This window comes from Megascapheus bottae, chromosome 32 (genome assembly GCF_031878675.1).
Source record: "Megascapheus bottae isolate mThoBot1 chromosome 32, mThoBot2.hap1, whole genome shotgun sequence".
Taxonomy (NCBI): domain Eukaryota; kingdom Metazoa; phylum Chordata; class Mammalia; order Rodentia; family Geomyidae; genus Megascapheus; species Megascapheus bottae.
The window spans coordinates 8,515,528-8,534,937 of NC_143540.1; the positions used below are offsets into that span (position 1 = coordinate 8,515,528).

General features: G+C 48.1%; 2 protein-coding genes across 5 annotated transcripts in view; both read left to right on the forward strand.

Moving 5' to 3' along the window:
- Smarcc1 (SWI/SNF related BAF chromatin remodeling complex subunit C1) overlaps positions 1-10,334 on the forward strand; it is a 70,981-nt gene extending 60,647 nt beyond the window's left edge. For both annotated transcript variants that reach the window (XM_090323387.1, XM_090323386.1), the window contains exons 27-28: positions 6,623-6,799; positions 9,914-10,334. In XM_090323387.1, the coding sequence (XP_090179513.1) occupies positions 6,623-6,799; positions 9,914-10,005 (269 nt within the window). In that variant the 3' untranslated portion in view covers positions 10,006-10,334. The remainder of the gene's footprint in view (positions 1-6,622; positions 6,800-9,913) is intronic.
- Positions 10,335-18,224: 7,890 nt separating this feature from the next.
- The window catches only part of Cspg5 (chondroitin sulfate proteoglycan 5), an 11,541-nt gene continuing 10,355 nt past the window's right edge, over positions 18,225-19,410 (forward strand). Inside the window, exons 1-2 of one of the 3 annotated variants that reach the window (XM_090323288.1) lie at positions 18,225-18,526; positions 19,324-19,410. The exon at positions 19,324-19,410 is cut by the window's right edge and continues 1,030 nt beyond it. In XM_090323288.1, the coding sequence (XP_090179414.1) occupies positions 18,430-18,526; positions 19,324-19,410 (184 nt within the window). In that variant the 5' untranslated portion in view covers positions 18,225-18,429. Of the gene's footprint in view, positions 18,527-18,967; positions 19,012-19,323 lie in introns of those variants that run through there. The other 2 variants (XM_090323289.1, XM_090323291.1) reach the window with 2 other exon arrangements.

The window sequence follows — 19,410 nt, forward strand, 5'->3', positions numbered from 1 at the left end:
CTATGCCAAGCTTCTGTCCCCAAGATCGTCTCTTATATTGGAGATACACAGGTGGGAAGTTCTAAATCCTAGGTACTTCTTTGTTGACTAGTATATGAAACACCTCAGCAAACCAGTACCCAGGTCCACTTTCCCATACAATTTCCTCACTTCTCAAAATATGAATTTCCTGACCCTTTTTTTTTTTTTTTTTCTTCCTGCCAGTTCTGGGGCTTGAACTCAGGGCCTGAGCACTGTCCTTGGGCTTTCCTCAAGGCCAGCGCTCTCTCTACCACTTGAACCACAACACCACTTCCGGCTTTTCTCAGAGCACCACTTGGCCCAACTCTCAGCCCTTCTCCTGACTTTTCAACACTATTCCCATTAGTGTGGCTGACCTTTTTTTTTTTTTTCATTGTTACCTGAATAGACTATAGTGAATTTTGTCTGTCTGGCTCCTTCCTTTCATCTAATACCATATGTAGATCAAGTATGATCATTGTGAATGGCTTGTTCATTTCTTTCTTCTGTGTGTTAACGGTGTTTCATTGCTTGTCTGTGCCCTAGTATACTAGTCCATTTTCCCATTGATGGGGGGAGAAAGAAGTGTTCAAGCCAGGTGCAGTGCTTCATGCCTATAATCATAGCTACTCCGGAGGCTGAGATCTGAGGATCACAGTATAAAGAACAAGAGACTCTTATCTCCAATTATCCACCAGAATACTAGAAGTGGAGCTGTGGCTCAAGGGGCAGGGTGGTAGCTTTGAGCTGAAGATCTCAGGGACAACATCCAAACCCAGAGTTCAAGCCACACGACCAGCAACAGCAACCAAAAAAAAAAAAAAGGCCGGGGAATTATGTGCAGTAAGTAGAAGGTTTCTGCTGTGTGGTTACACACCTATTTTTGACCATCTTTATTTCACGTTTTGCTGAACATGATGAAATCCAGAGAACTACATTTTATCCTTTGTTCATATGAGCTGTAAAACAGTTTCAGATGATTCCTAAACTACAGGCTTACTAGTTCTAAGATTGCCCATTCCAGATGGTACACGATGAATAGTCATTATAGCAACCAATCAAGCATGTGTATTCTATCTCTTGACTGTAGTCTGGTCCTCGTTGTTCAAGAAAGCACATGGGTTGATGGCGAGTGTGGTGGGTGGTGATGGCTGTTTTTTGAGGTCCTTTAGTTGTGCTACATACCAAGCAGGAAGGCCACAAATGACCACTGGCCAGATCCCTGATGATAAGGTGATCAGAACTCCAGGGGCCTTGGCACTTGTTTGAAGGACTGTTGCCTATTTAATGGGTGTCGTCAGATGTCAACAACAGCCTAGTGTGTGAGGATAGTGGTGAACTCTTGCCTCCCTGTGTGAGTGGGAAATGAGACTCTTGATTATTTACGCTTCATGGAGCTCAAGCAAGGCGCCTGCAGTGGGAGCCCTTTGTGTGTGAAGAGAGCTTGTTAGTTTCAATAATCTTCATGGCTTCCTTGCTGCTGTTCATAGTGTGGGAATTTTGAAGTATCCAGAAAGTCAAATTGAAATTGGTCTGGTTTGATGAGAGTTCCGTTGTGATTATTATTTCAGTGATAAAAGTCGAACATTTCATGTCTGTCAGTAAAATACAGGTCCAGGACATTTCAACCAAGGCATGAGGCACCTGACTTTCTTTATTTTGGTTTGCCTAAGATATAGCATCTCAATCTGTAGCCCTTGTAACTCTCCTCCTAAGTAGCTGAGATACAGGCATACGCCACTATGCCAGACCCAGACACTTGAGTTTAATTTGAAGTAAGCCCCTTAGACCTAGTTAACCAGCACTACTGAGGAAATAGTACCCAGTCTTCTCCCTTTAGCCCTTCCTGTGGTCTTGACCCCACACTGAAGAGAAAAGGAAATAGCTCATCACATCATCAGTTTTTGTTATCTGTGGTACCTCTAGTCCCGCTTGCCTGTTGTGATGATAAGGCTTCCATACTACTTTCCGGAATAGCAGGTTACTCTCACAAAGAGAACAGTGAGGGCCCAGTCCTTAACAAAGAGTGTCTGTGGCAGGCTCTCCCAGGAAGCCTCTGTGGGGAGGAACAATCTCTAAGGAGATTGGGCTTCCCCTCACTTGGCCTGATTGTGTTATTTCCGTTCTCCTGGGGACTCAGCCAGAGGATGCCTGCAACAGTTCGAAATGGATGCATGCAATACAAGACAGGATATTCACAGGTCTCTTTTCACAGCTTTATTTTTTTTTCTTCCCACCTTCCTCTTGCATCTCAAAGCATAAAAATAAAATCTTGAACTAATGTATCATTAGAGATGATAGGTGGATAGTTTTAATAAAATACCCAATAAACCTAAGAAAGGATAAGGAATTTCTCTACTAACTAAACCTAATTTTAGCCAACCTTTCCATTTTCTTTCTGATGAGATGCCAGCAGGTTTTTTGTTGTTGTTGCTTTTTGTTTTTGGTGTGTGTGTGTGTGTGTGTTTTAAGGAAGAGAAAGGGGGGAAAAGCTTCTATGTAGGTCAGACTCCCACTATCCTATGCTTTTCTACTGCTGGTGGAAACCACATTTCTCTTACCTCCCAGTTTTTCCTTTCCTATCTACTAGGGAAAAAAATACTTAGGGGTGGGGGGATTATTGCACTCATAGCATTTAATGTAATTTGTTTGGTAAGGGCTCCTTTTGGGTCTTACATAGGCCTATATAGTTCTTTTATACTACTAAGAATTAGGAAGTGTCCTTACACGTGGTTGTCTATTGAAAAACAGTGATTGTGGTATATCCGGAGCCACAGGATCTTTACAATTCATTCAGATGGACAGAATTCCTTGGCAAAAAAAAAAAAATTGTCTTCAGTCCTCTTCATTTCTCTCCTGCTTCCGCTTTGATCCTTTTCACCTTTTGCAAGGAAGAGGGTGGGGGGAAAGATGCCCCTTTAAAGTAGAATGTAGAAGCCCAGCACCAGTGGCTCACACCTATAATATCCTAGCTACTCAGGAGACTTAGATCTGATGATCACGGTTCAAAACCAGCTAGGGCAGGGAAGTCTATGGGACTCTTAGCTCCAGTGAACCACCCAAAAACCAGAAATGACACTCTGGCTCAAGAAGTAGAAGGCTAGCCTTGAGCTGAAGAGCTCAGGGACCGTGCCCAGGCCCAGAGTTCAAGCCCCATGACCAACAACAAAAAAAAAGAATATGTCTTGGAAGAGTCAGTGAGTCCTGCTTCTAAATCTCTGCTCAGCTTCCTTGTATTTCTTGTTGAGATAGGGCCCACGATCTAACCAAGACTGTCCTCAAACTCACCAACCTCCTGCCTTCACCTTTTTAAGGCTAGGCTTACAGAAATGTTCCACCTTGCTAGTCTTTCTGTCTCATTCACTGTGACTTGTAGGCCACATTGTATAGCCCGTGTGCAGCTTGGTTTTCTTTCCTTAATTCCAGGCCTCACTGTCTATCAGTGAACTAATAGTTACCCTGCCTCCCAAATAATAGAACCTCAGCAGTGTTTTGTTCTCTAAAGCCACTGGCCTGGGAGCTGGGAATATGGCTTAGTAGAGTGCTTGCTTAGCACACATGAGGCCCTGGCTTCAATTCCTCAGTACCACATACACAGAAAAAGCCAGAAGTGATGCTGAACAAACGCTCAGTAACAGTGCCCAGACGCTGTCAAGCCACAGGATATTCTACTAGCCTGTATATGTGTGGCCCCATGAATTTGGGGTTTATGTCCCCAGAAACCTCTTAGAGTATTCCTGGCTTTTTGAGATGTGTATCTGGATAGTCCCATTATCTGTCCTGAGTCCTTTTAGCTGTCACTCCTCCTTCCAAGGCTGAGCCATTGTCCTGTCACTCCTTGCGTGCATATACAGACCCTGTCACAGAAGGCTTCAGGCTTTACAGTCAGTTTGGTGTTTCGTCGTCGTTGGCTTTTTTTTTTTTTAATCCATTATAGAAACTATCAGCATTCGCCAGTGTAGTCTGTATTTTAAAATGTCATAGTGCAATATTGGGAAATTTTCTGTTTCAGTTAACATGAAGATAGAGGGAACTGGGTAAACAGGCCACTAGCACTGAGCAGGTAGCTTTACAAATAACACTGCCTAGATTGAAAGCCAGAGCCTGTTGGCTTATCCCAGCCCTGATGGACAGGCGTCACCATGGGTTTGCGTTGATCTGCTAGGGATGCCTCCTTCTGCCAGACTGTTTTCTTGAGTAGCTCTTTTCTCTGCTGGAGCACGTGCTGGAGGTTACTTTCAGGCAACTGTCTTTTGTCAGAACCTTGCAGTGGAGCAAAGCAAGAGGTCCATCAGGTTTACTCGCACCAAGGTGTTTGTATCATTCATTGTCCCAAGCACCTGCTAGAAGGAACCAAAATGTCTTTGTAGGGGTGCTGGGGTTACAAGACACCGTCTCTAGAGCCCAGGGCCCAGGTCTGCCTCCATTTCCATGGTTGGGTGACTTACTCAACCTATCTTACCTTCCCCCTATCCCCCCCAAGGTGAAAATAACAATTGGGATCAATTCTGTTCATATTTGTAAAGCTCTTAAGGCAGGTCCCTAGGTGTTCGCCTAATAAATTATACCATACACTTGGCAATTTATAAATTTCTCACTATTGTGGAGAGGAGTCCAGTTATTCTACATAAAATGAAAATATTGGGGCTGGAAATGTGGCTTAGTAGTACCGTGCTTGCCTGGCATGCATGATGCCATAGGTTTGATTCCTCAGTACCACATAACACAGAAAAGGCCAGAAGTGACCCTGTGACCAAGTAGTAGCATGCTAGCCTGAGCACAAGCTCAGAGATAGTGTGTGCAGACCCCCAAGTTCAAGCCCCAGGATTAGCAAGAAAAAAGAAAAAAAAGTATTTGGCTCTGCCTTTCACCAGCATGTTAGATGAGCCAGTGACCTGATAAGGCATGGAAAACTCAAACAGACAAGACACAGCGGCTCATGCCTGTAATCCTAGCCCATCAGTGACGATGAGAATGATCATATCTCAGCCTAATCCTGGGGTGGAAATGTCTAAGGTGCCTCTCCCTCCACCCCCCACCCCTTTTTCTTCTTGGTCAGTCATGGAGCTGTAACTCAGGGCCTGGGCGCTGTCCTGGAGCTTTTTCACTCAAGGCTAGCACTTTGCCAGAGCACCACTTCCAGTTTCCTAGTGGTTCGTTAGAGATGAAGACTTTCATGGCCTGGCTGGCTTTGAACTGTGATTCTTAGCCTCCTGGGCAGCTAGGGTTACAGGCATGAGAGTCATTGGTACCTTGCCAAGGTCCTGTCTTCACCAATCAAAGCTGGGTATAGTGACATCCATCTGTCATGCCATCCCAGCTATACTTGAAGGAAGAGGATCACAGAAACACAACACCATATCCAGAGAATTAACTAGAACAAGAAGGACTGGAAATACAGCTCGGGTGGCAGGAGTTCTTGGCTAGCAAACACGAGGCCCTGTGTTTTTAAAAAAAAAGAAAGAAAGAAAAAAGAAACACAGAAGGAGAAAATAAACAGGTCTTCCTCCCCCCCCCCCCCCCCCACCACCACCACGGGAAGTCCTGTGGTAAAGGAGCAGCTGCTCTGCTCACCTCAGGAAGCTTAGCACATGCTAGGAGACTGGGAGACGCAGCCTAGGATAGGGCGAGGTATGGAGCTTGGTTGTAGCTATGTGGATTTTATCCATGTTGAAGACAGCTGCTGACTAGGTTGGCCCACTACTTAGGTTTCAGTAGTTCACACTTGAGACATTTCATCAAAGTGTGTTAAACCTCTGTTCTGTGGGCAATGATTGCAACTGACAGTGTGTGTCGTGGTGTGATGTTTATGTGACCACACACCTGCAGTGTTCCCCCTTAACCAATACTGGCGCTGGCTCCTTTGTAAAGGTGGGCTGTACAGCTGTCCTGTGGAAGCTGGCAGAATGCCCTTTCCTTGCTCGCCTAGGGTTCCATCCAGTCTCGACTTGGTAGTAGAAGGCAGTACATACCCATTGATCCACATGGTTTCTGTTGTATCTTCTCATATTTGGCTGTGTTTATTCAAAGACCATTCATTAGAAGTACAGTTTTGTCCCTGGGCTAAAATTCTGTACTTCAGTATTCAAAGTACACCTCCTTCCTACATCTAACTGCATGCTACAGCAGCAGAGTTGAAGAGTTCTACAGAGACCCTGAAGACTAAAATAGTTACTATCGGTCTTTAGAGACAACTTTGCTTGTGCTGGGAATGTGGCCTAGTGGTAGAGTGCTTGCCTAGTATGCACAAAGCCTGGGTTCGATTCCTCAGCACCACATAAACAGAAAAGGTCAGATGTGGCACTGTGGCTCAAGTACTAGAGTGCTACCTTGGGCAAAAGAAGCTCAGGGACAATGCTCAGACCCAGAGTCCAAGCCCCAAGACTGACAAAGAGTAATCTGGGGTTTGAGACGTGGCTCAGGTGGTAGAGTGCCAGCCAGTTAATGAAAGCATCAGATACTGAGTTCAAGTCCCAGACTTAGACAAAGTAAAAGAAAAAAAAAATGATCATAGTGGTAAGCATGGATCTTGGTTCTGTTGGTATGTCACATCCTTTGGAGAGTTGAGTTGTTGCTTGTATTTAATTGTTCCTTTTCTGCCCACTTCAATCTCCCTGCACAGGTCAGATCCCAGGCCCAGGTTCCATGATGCCTGGGCAGTCCATGCCAGGCCGCATGATTCCCACTGTGGCTGCCAACATCCACCCCGCTGGGACCGGCCCTGCCCCTCCTGGTATGCCTCCGATGCCCGGAAACATCTTAGGACCCCGGGTACCCCTCACAGCACCAAATGGCATGTGTAAGTAGGAAGACATGTTACCTCGGAGCAATGTAGGAGGGCTGTGGATGAAAGGAAAACTTCATTCTCTACATGAGCTTTGGCAGGCCTGTAGATAGTACAGTCTGCTACAGTGGTTCCAGAGGAGCCATTTTGGTCGCTGCTTTTCAGTATGGAATACTGATGAATATAAAAGACTTGCTTTCGGTCAGGTTTCATTCTCAGCACTTGAGCCTGTGGGGAATCCAACAAGATTCTCATCTCCAGCTCCTGTCTGGTTTGAATCTTAGCAGACATACATATAGCTTCTGGTTGTTTTCCTTGTAGGAGTGCTTATGCACTCAAAATGATGGGCACAAAGCAAAAAGAATAGAAGGGCTATGGGTGTCACTCAAGCCCTGGGTTCTGTCTCTAGCACTTCAAGAAGAATAGAAAGCAGAATACAGAGCAGGAGAAACAAATGCATTTCTCAATTTACCAGTGGCTGCATAGACTAAGGAAGAGGGAATATTTTTGAGGCTGTGTTGAGAAAGAAATATTACTAGACCCTGGAGACCAACAGAGGAAATAGCGCTGATACTGCTCAGCAAGACTGAGAGGCTGCGGAGGCCAGGCTATTTCTCTCCTAAGCTAGTCCCTCTGGAGTGTTACCTCTGTCTGTCCTTTATAGTAGACCTGCTTAGTGAGAGCAGTCCTTCAGTGTAGATGGATGTAGAGCCCTAGCCAGGATCCACCTCTGTGATTCCTTTTTGTGTGTGTGTGCCCATCCTGGCACTTGAGCTTGGGGCCTGGGCACTGTCCCTAAGTTCCTTTTACTTAAGGCTAGTACTCTACCACTTAAACCACAGCGCCACTTCCAGCATTTTTTGTATATGTAGTACTGAGGAATCGACCTCAGAGCCTCGTGCATGCTAGGTAAGCACCCTGCCATTGAGCCAGGCAGGAAAGGCCATGAGACTTTCCTATTAATCACCAAAAAAAGTCAGAAGTGGGGGCTGGGAGTTTGGCCTAGTGCTAGAGTGCTTGCCTGGCATGCACGAAGGCCTGGGTTCAATTCCTCGGTACCACATATATAGAAAAAAAGCTGGAATTGTGGCTGTGGCTCAAGTGGTAGAGCTCTAGTCTTGAGGAAAGCCCAAGGACAGTGCTTAGGCCCTGAGTTCAAGCACCAAGCACCACCAAAAATAACACCCAACCCCAGAATCTCTTGTCTATAGAAACTTTAGATATAGGGGGGCGGGCCAGATGAGTGTCAGAATTTAAAGTTACAGCGGACTACAAAGTACCTTGAATTGCATCATGGCTCAGAGACAAAAAAAAAAAAAAGCCATGGTTTAATGGGAGATAGCATTACTGGAGAACATTTAGCCCCCAGACCACACATATATATATAAGACCTGCAAACTTGTTTGGTACGTGATAGGACAGATACATATGCTCCTTGTAGGCTGCCTGCAGCCATCTGCTTGCATAGCTAATTTTGTATGGCCTCTATATGATGTTATAAATATCCAAATGGCCCTTGGCAGAAAAAAGGTTCCCCAGTCTCCAGATAGTAGTATGCTTGTAGAAAAATACAAGTGATCTCCTACGAGGGGGAGAGCACAGTCAGAAATGGTAATGGATACCTCTGTACTACAGTGCCTGTCTTCCCTTGCCAGACGACCTGCAAGGCACACGAACTGACCTTCCAAGGGAATTGGCCAGTTGACCATCCTTCCTTCGTATGGAGATGATAGTAGCAGTTCACCATTCAGCCTAGCCAGCTGGTCCCCTGTGATGTATCTTCAGATCTTGAGTGGTGACCTTGAGAAAATGAGTGTTTTCTGAGGGTGTTCTTCCTTAAATGAACTGAGCTGCTGACATAGCCCTGGAATACTGGGCAGCCATCCCGTCTAGTTCCCACTATGGAAAGATAACACAAAGAATGAGTTTATTGGGTTGAAATGTTTTACGTTTGGAGAAACCTGAAACCTCTCAGGAGTAGGGTTGGGTGCATTGACCAGTAAGCAAAGCTGTGCTTTTAAATATTTGTTGTATATATTTTCATGTTCTGGCAAGACCTGGAGAGTTTGAACCCCTCCCCCCCCCAGATTAAATAATCTCTAGGGTTCCTTTGTACACTAAAGCAACTAAAGTTGAAATAGGAAAGATCTCTACACACTCACGCTAATTGTTCCCTTCAGGACTTGACCTAGTTTCATCCAGAAATCCAAGAATTGCAGTTCAGGAGTGGTGAGGGACTCCTCAGACTATGCAGACTGCCAGCATCTCCTCTATGAAATCCTCTGGCACTGGCAGAAACCATTAACCATCAAAAAAATAATAATTGATAATCTAGTTTCTGGCCAGCTAGGTTACATTTATGCTATGGTAAAAAAGAAAAAAAGACAGAGCCCTGCATGGTTCCTGATGCCTGGAATTCTCTCACTCTGGAGGCTGAGACAGCCAGCCCCTACATAGCCTGTAAGCTCCTTACCTAGGAGACCCAGCCTCAACCCTATTCATGAAGTTGAGATCTGAGGATCATGGTTCAAAGTCAGACCCTATCAGAAAGTTAGAGGTGGCGCTGTGGCTCAAGTGATAGAGCTCTAGTCCTGACCAAACCAAAAAAAAAAAAGCTCAGAGACAGTGCCCAGGCCCTGAGTTCAAGCCTCAGGACCAGCACAAAGTAAAATAAAATGACTAAAGCAAAAGAGGCTGGAGGTACAATATAGCTCCAGTGGCAGAGATCCTGCTAGCAAGCACAAGGCTCTGATTAAACAATTAAACAAACAAAAAGAAACTTTGAACATGACCAGGTTGGAGCTTTCTATTTCAGTTGCAGAAACAGCACAATTAGTAGAGAGAACCCTTAGAATACACTGACATCAAAATTCAAGGTCTGGAAGGCCTCTTGGAAGGAGTGGGCTTTGGAGGAGGATAGGGCGGGTTCTGAACACCCCACCTCCTGGAGAGATAATGATAAGCAACGTGAGCAGTGACCACATAGACTTGAGTGGCTGCTGCTTCCTCCTAGACCATATTGCTCGTCTGTCACCAAGTACTTCCTGTGTCATTTTTCACTGAGTGGGCTTCCCCAAGCACACACCCCCCATTTCTAGCAGTAACCAGTTGCCTTGGATGTATTTGCAGATCCCCCTCCACCACAGCAACAACCACCGCCACCTGCAGATGGGGTCCCTCCACCTCCTGCTTCTGGTCCACCAGCCTCCGTCACTCCTTAGCCCGGAAGATGCGGGAAGCCCACCACAAGCTGACAAGACTTGGGGCTGACAAGACTTGGGTTTCTCAGCTTCCTTGGGTTTCTGGATTTTTCTTCTGGCGTTCCCCCAAGCACGTGTCCCATGTTTTCCCTTTTTTTTTTTTTTTGCCCCACCATCTCCATGCCCTGCAGTGTCAGCTCCTCAGCTAACACTCAAGGCAAAGCCTATGCTGACCATGTGCTCGGGTTATCCTAAAAATCACCTGCGTCTCCCCTGTCTTGGCGGGGCGGGCATTGGCAGTTTTACCTGCAGGTCCTGTCAACATTGGTATTCCCTGTCTTTGTTGTTTTTTTTTTCCCTCTCTCCAGCAGTTTATTGCTTTGTCTCTTAACGCTTCTATGGATAATACTCTGTAATTATTATCTTTTTTTTTTTTTTTTTTCCCTGTTAGGGTTCTTTGAAAGGAAAGCATCCTAAGTTAATCGGAACCAAAAATGGTGATGGGCAGAAGGAGATAGCCGCAGGGGACACACCTTCAAGGCATTAAAAAGTGACCTTATTTCTGCTTGTCTGAGCTTAAGAATGGTGCTGCTGGTGAAGTGTTCCCAAGGTTTTTTTTTTTTTTTTTTCTTTTTTGCCACGCATAAATGCACCAAAATTAAGAAATGGGGATGGAGGTGGAGGGCCAAATACCCCCATTGATTTTATTCACTCATGAGGGCTGCCTGGCAGAACCTCCCACTTTTAACTAGTATAACTAGTTAACTACCGTGATAACTAGTGGTGGAGGAGAGCCACAAGCATCCGGATCCGGACAAGTGGACTCTCCCAGGCCCACTGCTTCTGGTTTTTCTATGCAGATTGATTCTCTGGACGGGAGGGAGGGGGCGGGAGCTTGGCTTGTTGAGGCCAGTGTAAGCTTTGAAGGATGGAAATTTGGGGAGGCAACACTTAGCTAAACTAGACTAGCTAGGAAAGTTTAAGGAGTCTGGGGCAGCGTAGCCCTCTCCCAACCCCCCAAAAAAGCTAGCCTATTCTATTCACTGCTGTGTTTAGTTTTGTTTTTTCCTCTCTAAAGAAAAAAAGAAAAAAGAAGTAGATAGTGGTAATAACTTTGTGTAGCTCATGAAAATTGGTTAGGATGGCTTGGGGGGTGGGGGGGTTTACAAGTCCCTAAACTACCTCTTGCAGTAGCCAGGGTGAGCAGAATTTCTTTAAAATAAATAAAATTTAAAAAAAAAACAAAACGGTACTTTAGGCTCTGGATGGGACTAGAAAAGTGAGCAGAGACTCTCAGCTTCCTGTGGTCCTCGCTTCCCTCTCTGAGTTCTCATATTCCATCTGCCACAGGGTTGTCAAGGAGATTGTGAGGGTACCATCCCCCTCATTTGGCTTCAGTGCATCATGCTTTAGGTTTGGGGTACTTGGGCTAGAAGAGTGGAATGCTGTTCCAGAGGATACCCACTTCCTTCTCCCCCTCCTCCCCCCCAAAAAAGCCTTAATTTGAGTCCCTGCCTTTCCCTTCTGGAGAGTGAATGGAGAGTTTTTTGGTTTTATCTCTGTGTCCTTCCCTCCTGTCTGTCCTTTTCATGAGTAGTCAAAAGGTGTTGGGGGCGAAAAGCTTGGCTTCCAAAGGATCTGTCTTCTTCACCTTAAGTGGCAGTTTTATTATTTAAAATTCAAGGTAGGACATCTTTTTCTAAGTGTTTTCTAAAGCTTTACACATGGAGAGGGTGTGGGGAGGTGTTTGTAAACACCTTAGCACTTCTCTTTCCCTTAATAGTAGGATGCAAAAAAAAAAAAAAATCGTAAAACCACACTTGAGATTTGCCTTTCAAACCCTCAGGTTTGCCTTGAACCAGGTGACCCTCGGCCACCCTCAGAGGACTGGATATATTGGAACCAAGGAGACATTGTTCCTTCCAGACTCGGGAGAAATGGAAATGAGTTTGTTCCCACTGGAGTTGACTTCTCAGGCATTTGCCTCCAAAAAGACCCAGTGCCTTGACAGTGGCCGGGTTTATCCCACCTTCGCTCCTGTCTCTCCCAAAGGGAACTCACTCCCAATCCCAATACTTACATCCCCCCCTCCACTCTGCGCCTTGCCTTCCCCCTTCTCCCCTACCCCCCCCCCATGCCCCCGGAGTCCAAGAAGGAGAAAGAAATTCTGGTTCATACTGTGGTCCCTTGAAACCTCAGGTCTTTAACGTGGTCACTTTCAAATCTAAGAGATCTAGACGGAAATATTTTTTACTATGCCAGTAATCTATAAAATACCCGGATTCAACAATTGTTATGTTTTAGTGTAAATTGTGACTTTTTTTTTCCTTTTCATGTCTTTAATCTGGTTTTATTCCTGTAATACAAATGACCCAATTTTGTGAGGGGGAGGGAAATAATATGTGGTTTTTGTACAAACCTGTTTCTCAGTGTGTTATTATTTTGGGAAAGAGAGAGGGAGTTTTGAAAGATGAGAGGAAACAGATGAAAGTGGCTTAATCTCTCTTTTTTCACTGAATAAATGCAATGCCAATTCTGGATTCTAGTCCCATTTTCTGCATTCATATACCAGTTTTCTCAGGTTACTTCATGGAGAACCTAAATATTTGGGACGAACTCCTCTAAGAATTACACATGTGGTGATCATATAAACCCATTCCTGTAGCTCTTAGAGCGCATGGTTCTGTTAAAGAGGTGGGTTTTTTTGTTGTTGTTGTTTTGTTTTGTTTTTTTGGTCTGTTGTGGGGCTTGAACTCAGGACCTGGGCCCTGTCCCTGAGCTCTTTAGCTCAAGGCTTGTGCTCTACCACTTGAGCCACAGCGCCACTTTGTTATTATTATAGTCCCAGTGCTTGAACTCGGGTCCTGTGTGCTGCCCCCTGAGCCTTTTGGGCCCAAGGCTAGAGTTCTACCGCTAGGCCACACTCCCAGCCTGTCATGCATCTTTCATGTCCCGGTGGCTCATGTTTAAGCTTGCCACCACCTGGTTAAGAAGACCCTTTGATCCTGACTTGATCCCAAGTCCAACAAATCAACCTGCCCTGTTCCGATTCTTAGGGGACCCTTGAAATGAAGGAATACTAGCTTTTGGCTTCTCCTAGCCCGCCTTATAGAAGTGGAGCCATCAAGCCAGTTACCCATGGCTCATGCCTGTAATCCTAGCTACTCAGAAGGTTGAGATCTGATGATCCTGGTTCCGTTTGAAGCCAGCCCAGGGTATGAAAATCTGTGAGACTCTTGTGTCCATTTAACCACCAGAAAACCAGAAGTAGTGCTGTGGTTCAAAGTGGCAGAGCACTAGCCTTGAGCTGATGAGCTCAAAGGACAACACCCAGGCCCTGAGTTCAAGCCCCTTGACCAACTCAGGAGAGCAGCCAGGTGACTAGGAGCTGTCAGCCGCCTTTTACCCTTCAGGGGAGTCTACAGCAACCTAATATGCACCAGTACCTTGGCGTAGGCTGATTTCTGTGTTTGCTTTGGCCTCAACAGTGTTGGGACTTTAATCCAAAGTGATTGTGGTATCCCTTACTCCAGTCCACTTACTCTAGAGTAGCAATGGGGTCCCCAGCAAACAAATCTGTTATTCATGGCTGTGATGGCTTATTATTGGGCTTTCTCTCCAACCGGCCTAACTCTGGAGTTAGAAATAGACATTGAAAAGGACTTTCCAAACTGATGGCAAACCCACTACCATTTCAGGTTGAGAGATTAAAGCACTGGCTTAGTTGAAGAATCCAGGATCCTCTACCTCCCTCCCCTCCCCTAGTCCACATGAGGAAGGTATGATCAACCCAAAAATCTGAAATCTGCTCTCCTCAAGACTGGTTTTAAGTTAAGGCTATCCTCAATAGCTCATTACCAAAGTCACAGTATTCCATAGCCTAAGGTTCTGTCTTTACTGGCTGTGTGTGTGTGTGTGAGTATGAGTGCGAGTGCACATAGTCCTTTCCTCTGCCTTGGCTTTGGAGACAGACTGTCAAACCCAGTAGGAAACAAACATGAAAAGGCCATTACCACACAGCAATCTCTGTCATCAGAATGGAGGAACTTAAGCAGAAACTGCAGAAAGTAGTCGTTTCGATAGTTTGTACTTTTCTCTGTAGCCTCCCGAAGTCTCATGCCCAGAAATAAAATTTGACATTCGCTTTTAATTCTCCAGTTAAAGAAAGTGGTAACAGAATTTGCCTCCGGGCAAGGAGGAAGTTGAAGATAATTCAACATTTCTTACCATATGTTTGTTAATTTGAAAATTTTTTTCAAATAGCTGTTGAGGTGGCTGAGATCTGAGGATCACAGTTCCAAGCCAGCTGGCAGAAAAGTCCCTGACATGTCCCCAGTTAGTCACCAAAAAAAAAAAGCTGGAAGTAGCCAGATGCTAGTGGTTTTACTCCTGTAATCCTACCAATTCAGTAGGCTGAGATCTAAGGATCAAGGTTCAGATCCAGCCTGGGAAGGGAAGTCCATGAGACTTATCTCCAGTTAACCACCAGAAAACTAGAAGTGGCACTGTGGCTCAAAGTGATAGAGCACTAGCCTTAGCTGAACAGATTAGGGACAGCTAGACCCTGAGTTCAAGCCCCCCAGTGGACACACCCTCTCCCCCCAAAAAGAAGGAAGTAGAGTGGTTGCCCAAATTATAGACTGTCAGTCATGAATGAAAAAGCTAAGGGATAGTGCCCAAGGGCCTGAGTTCAAGCCGCCCCCCCCCAGTACCAGTAAAATAATAATAATAAATGACAGGTGCAGTGGCTCACTCCTGTAATACTAGCTACTCAGGAGGCTGAAATCTGAGCATCACAGTAGTTCAAAGCCAGCCCCGGCACTAACATCCGTGAGACTTTTTTTTGGTGCCAGTCCTGAGCTTGAGCTCAGGGCCTGAGCCCTGTCCTTGGACTTTCTCAAGGCTAGAGCTCTACCAATTGAACCACAGGACCACTTCCGGCTTTTTTCTATGTATGTGGCCAGGAGTTTGGCCTAGTGGTAGAGTGCTTGCCTAGCATGCATGAAAACCCGGGTTCAATTCCTAGGTACCACATATAGAGAAAAAAAGCCAGAAGTGGTGCTGAGGCTCAAGTGGTAGACCTCTAGCCTTGAGAAAGTCCAAGGACAGTGCTCAGATCCTGAGCCTCAAACCCAGGACTGGCCCCAAAAAAAAAAAAAAAAAGAGGGGCCGGGAGTTTGGCCTAGTGGTAGAGTGCTTGCCTAGCATGCACAAAGACCCGGGTTCGATTCCTTGGTACCACATACATTGAAAAAAGCTGGAAGTGGTGCTGAGGCTCAAGTGGTAGAGTTCTAGCCTTGAGAAAGTCCAAGGACAGTGCTCAGGCCCTGAATCCAAGCCCAGAACTGGCAAAAAAAAATCAAAAAACAAAAAAACAAAGCTCTATGTATGTGGTACCAAAGAATTGAACCCGGGTCTTCGTGCATGCTGGGCAAATACTCTTACCACTAGGCCAAACTCCAGGACCCTCTATGAGACTCTTATCTCCAATTAATCAGTAGAAAACGGGAAATGGGGCTGTGGCTAACCAGGTAGGGTAGTAGCCTTGAGCTGAAGAGCTCAGGGACAACGCCCAGACCCACAAAAAAATATTTGAAAAAAGAAAGATGGAGGGGGGGCCGGGAGTTTGGCCTAGTGGTGGTTAAAGTGCTTGCCTAGCATGCATGAAGACCTGGGTTCAATGGGTTCAATTCCTTGGTACCACATACATAGAAAAAAGCCGGAAGTGGTGCTGAGGCTCAAGTGGTAGAGCTCTAGCCTTGAGAAAGTCCAAGGACAGTGCTCAAGCCCAGGACTGACTGGCAAAAAAAAAAAAAAAAAAGGAAAACGAGCAGATAGTTGTTTTTTTGTTTTTTTTTTGTTTTCTTTGTGGGTCATGGGGCTTGAACTTGGCCTGGGCACTGTCCCTGAGCTCTAGCTCAAGGCTGTCTCCCTACCCTAAAGCCAAGCCCCACTTCCTGCTTCCTAGAGGTTAATTGGAGATGAGTCTTCTTTTTGTCCTGGCTGGCTTTGAACCTTGATCCTCAGATCTCAGCCTCCTGAGTAGCTAGGATTATAAGTGTGAGCCACTGTGCCCCCTGCTTCTTTTTTCTTTTTCTCTTTTTTTTTCTGTTGGTTATGGGGCTTGAACTCAGAGCTAGACCCTGAATCCTCAGTTTTCTTTCTGTTTTTTCTTTTCTTTGTGTGTGTGTGTGCGTGTATTTTGTTGTTGTTGTTGTTGTATTTTCTTTTTGCTGGTCCTGGCCCTTGAACTTAGTTCCTGGACCCTGTCCTTAAGCCTCTCAGTGCTCAAGCCTAGCACTCTACTAATTGAGCCATAGCACCACTTCTGGTTTTTGAGTGGTTAACTGGAGATCTCAGGGGTGGGGAAGTGGGAGGAAAACATGAGAAATGCTAAGAGCTAAGACAGCGGCCAGGCCCAGAGTTCAATCCCATGACCTACACATACACACACACACACACACACACACACACACAAGTCTTGGGGTGATTTTTCTGCCTGGACTTGCTTTGAAACCCAGTCTTCAAATCTCACCCTCCCAAGTAGCTAGGATTACAGGTGTGAGCCGCCTTTGCAGGCAGAACAGTGATTTTTGCTGGGTGTGTGTGTGTGTGTGTGTGTGTGTGTGTGTGTGTGCGCGTGTACGCGCGCGTGCGTGTGCGCATGCGCACCCGCACACACACATATGTATGCCTGCGTGCTAGTCCTACAGTTGAACCAGGGCCTGGCTGCAGTCTGTGAGCTTTTTTGGCTCAAGGCTACCACTCTCCCACTTGAGATTCAGCTCCATTTTCCTACTTTTGTGGTGATTAATTGAAGAGTCTCTTGGGCTTTCTTGCCTGGGCTAACTTCCAACCTCTATCCTCAGATCTCAGCCTCCTGAGGAAGTAGGATTACAGCTTTAGAGCAATTATTCCAACTGGTATTTTACTGTCCCTGGAAGCAACATGAACTCATCCCCTTTAGCTTGGTGTTCTAGACTCAGTGAGGTGATGTTACTATTCTTTCATTAATGCCTTTTATCAGCTCCTCCAGAGCCTATTTCCCTACCTGGCAACCAATCAGGACAGAAATGGACATGGGCAAAGGGTGCTACAATATCTTTGCTTTTCCGCTGGGGAGTTTGCCAGTCCTGGAGAGGAGGGCTGGGCAAAATCGGCTGTCACAGAAGTGTAACAAGGTTTGAATGGAGAACTCCCCACTCATGCCCAGCAGATTAAAAGATGAACTCTCCATTCTTGTTACCTTGACAAAGGGAAGCATCTCTCAGACACCAGAATTGCCCTGGGGCTGCAATTTGAACATAATCATTTGGATCAGTAACACATCAAGAAGTAGATGTCAGTTTGGGGGAAGGGGGGGATCATTTGCATGCCCCTCCTACAAACAGGGGTTCCAGGAGTGACCCCTAGATCCATCCCCATGTGGACAAAAGGCAGATTACCCCCAAACTAAAGTTAGCCCCGAGTCAGGCTCTACCCTTAGTCTCCGCAGGAATGTTGGCCATCCATCCCCAGGGGAGGGACCAGAATATAAGGCCTGCTCTCCAGGGTTACCCCAAGGAGGGGGAAATCTAGGGAGGGTCTCCTCACATGGCCCCCCCACTGAAGCCGTGTGTGAGATGCGAGCCTCTCCTGGCTTTGGCTGTGGAAGGGATTAGATCTGATCCGATTAGAGCCTGTGCGCCCCCCCCCCGTTGCATTCACCCCCAATCCCCACCCTCGTGGAGACCTCCCCCAGAACCCTCCCTACAACACCGGGCGTGGGGGAGGGAGTGGGGGGGTGGGATTGGCACAGAAACCCTTGTACATTCCATTTTGGGGACTCGGTGTGTTGAGCCTCCCCACCCTGCACCCCTGCCTCCTGCTCCCCGCGTGGCGGGTGGGTTCCTCCGCTGGATGGATGGAGGGTGGGGTGGGGGCTCGCTTGTGCAGGAGGGAGCCGCAGCCCCTCCCCTCCCCTTCTCAGGTCTGCAGCCCATGCACCTGTCGGGGCGTCCTCCACATCCGGGCGTTGCAAACCAGGGGGTCTTGTCTGTCACCCCCCCCACACCCACACACACACCCACACTCCATACCCCCAGCCGGAGGAGGGAGAGGGGCGGGCGTCGACGCTACGTGCGGGGGGGGGGGCAGGGGGTTGGTGGGGGCGGCGCCGAGCACGGCAGCGGCGGCGGTGGTGGTGGTGGCGGCGGCGGCGGAGGCGCGGGAGGCGGGGAGGCGCGGCGCGCGCGCGGGGACAGCGGCACACGGCGGGCGGCGGCGGCATGAGGCTGCTCGCGCTGCCCGTGGTGGGCTGAGGGGCGGCCGCAGCACCGGGGCAGCAGGCGTGGCGGCCGGGCCAGCCGAAGGCTGCTGCTGCTGCTTCTGCGGCGCAGCCAGCCGGGCGGACCGCGGACAGCGCGGCCTGGAAAGGGGGAGCGCCGCCGCCGCTGCCGCCGCACCATGGGCCGAGCCTGGGGTGGGGGCCCGGGCCGGGGACCACCGCCACTGCTTCTGCTTCTGGGAGTCACGTTAGTCTTCACCGCCGGGGCCGTGCCGGGTAGGTAAACCGACGGAACTCGGGGGACTCGAGGTAGAACCCTCGCGCCCCACCCTGAGCTGGTGGGGTGGCAGGGGGTGAAGGGGGTCCCCGCTTCTGGCTTTACGTACAGGTGGGGTCTGGAGAGCTGTGGCAAAGGGGGCGGGGCACCGCCTTGCTCGCCGCCGCCGCCTGGGACCCAGACGGGGAGGGGAGAGAGAAGGGGGGGGTCGAGTCGCTGCAGGAGAAAGGAGGGGGTAGCACGGGAGGGTGGGCAGGCTGTGGGGGTGCTGCGGAGAGCAGAGCGCGCGGACCACTGGGGGGGCGAAGGTGTCCTTTGTGGGCGTGGCCTCTGTGCAGGGGCGTGGTCTTTCTGTTCCGGGCGTGGCTTCGCGGGGGCGTGGCCTTGAGTTTCCAGGCGTGGTCCTGTGGGGGCGTGGTCTTTTGCTGTGTACGTGGGCGTGGCCTGATTGGGGCGTGAGCTGCGTGGGGGCGGAACCCTCTGGGTAAGACCTGCCAGAGTTGGGGGCCTACCCGAGCCTAGCTTCTCGGTGGGCACGGTCTGTAGGTAGCAGGCTGGATCTGGGGGTGCCGGAGCGGGGTGGGGGGGAACAACGGACTCGAAGTATATTTCTTTGGCCATGGGAGGCAGAGCCGTGGGCGGGACTTAAGCTTGGGGCGGGGCTCTGAGAGCCGCATTCCCTGCCACTCGGGTCGACCCCTTCTCCCCTTATCTAGGGAGCCCCTCTGCACGCCTCCTTGACGTCCCCCCACTCCTGACGCCCCACCCCCACCCCCGTTGCCCTTCCCTCCCACAGCGCGCGAATCAGGCAGCGCCATCGAAGAAGCCGAGGAGCTGGAGAAAAGCGGCCTGGCCTGGGAACAGCCGCGTGCCAATGACACGA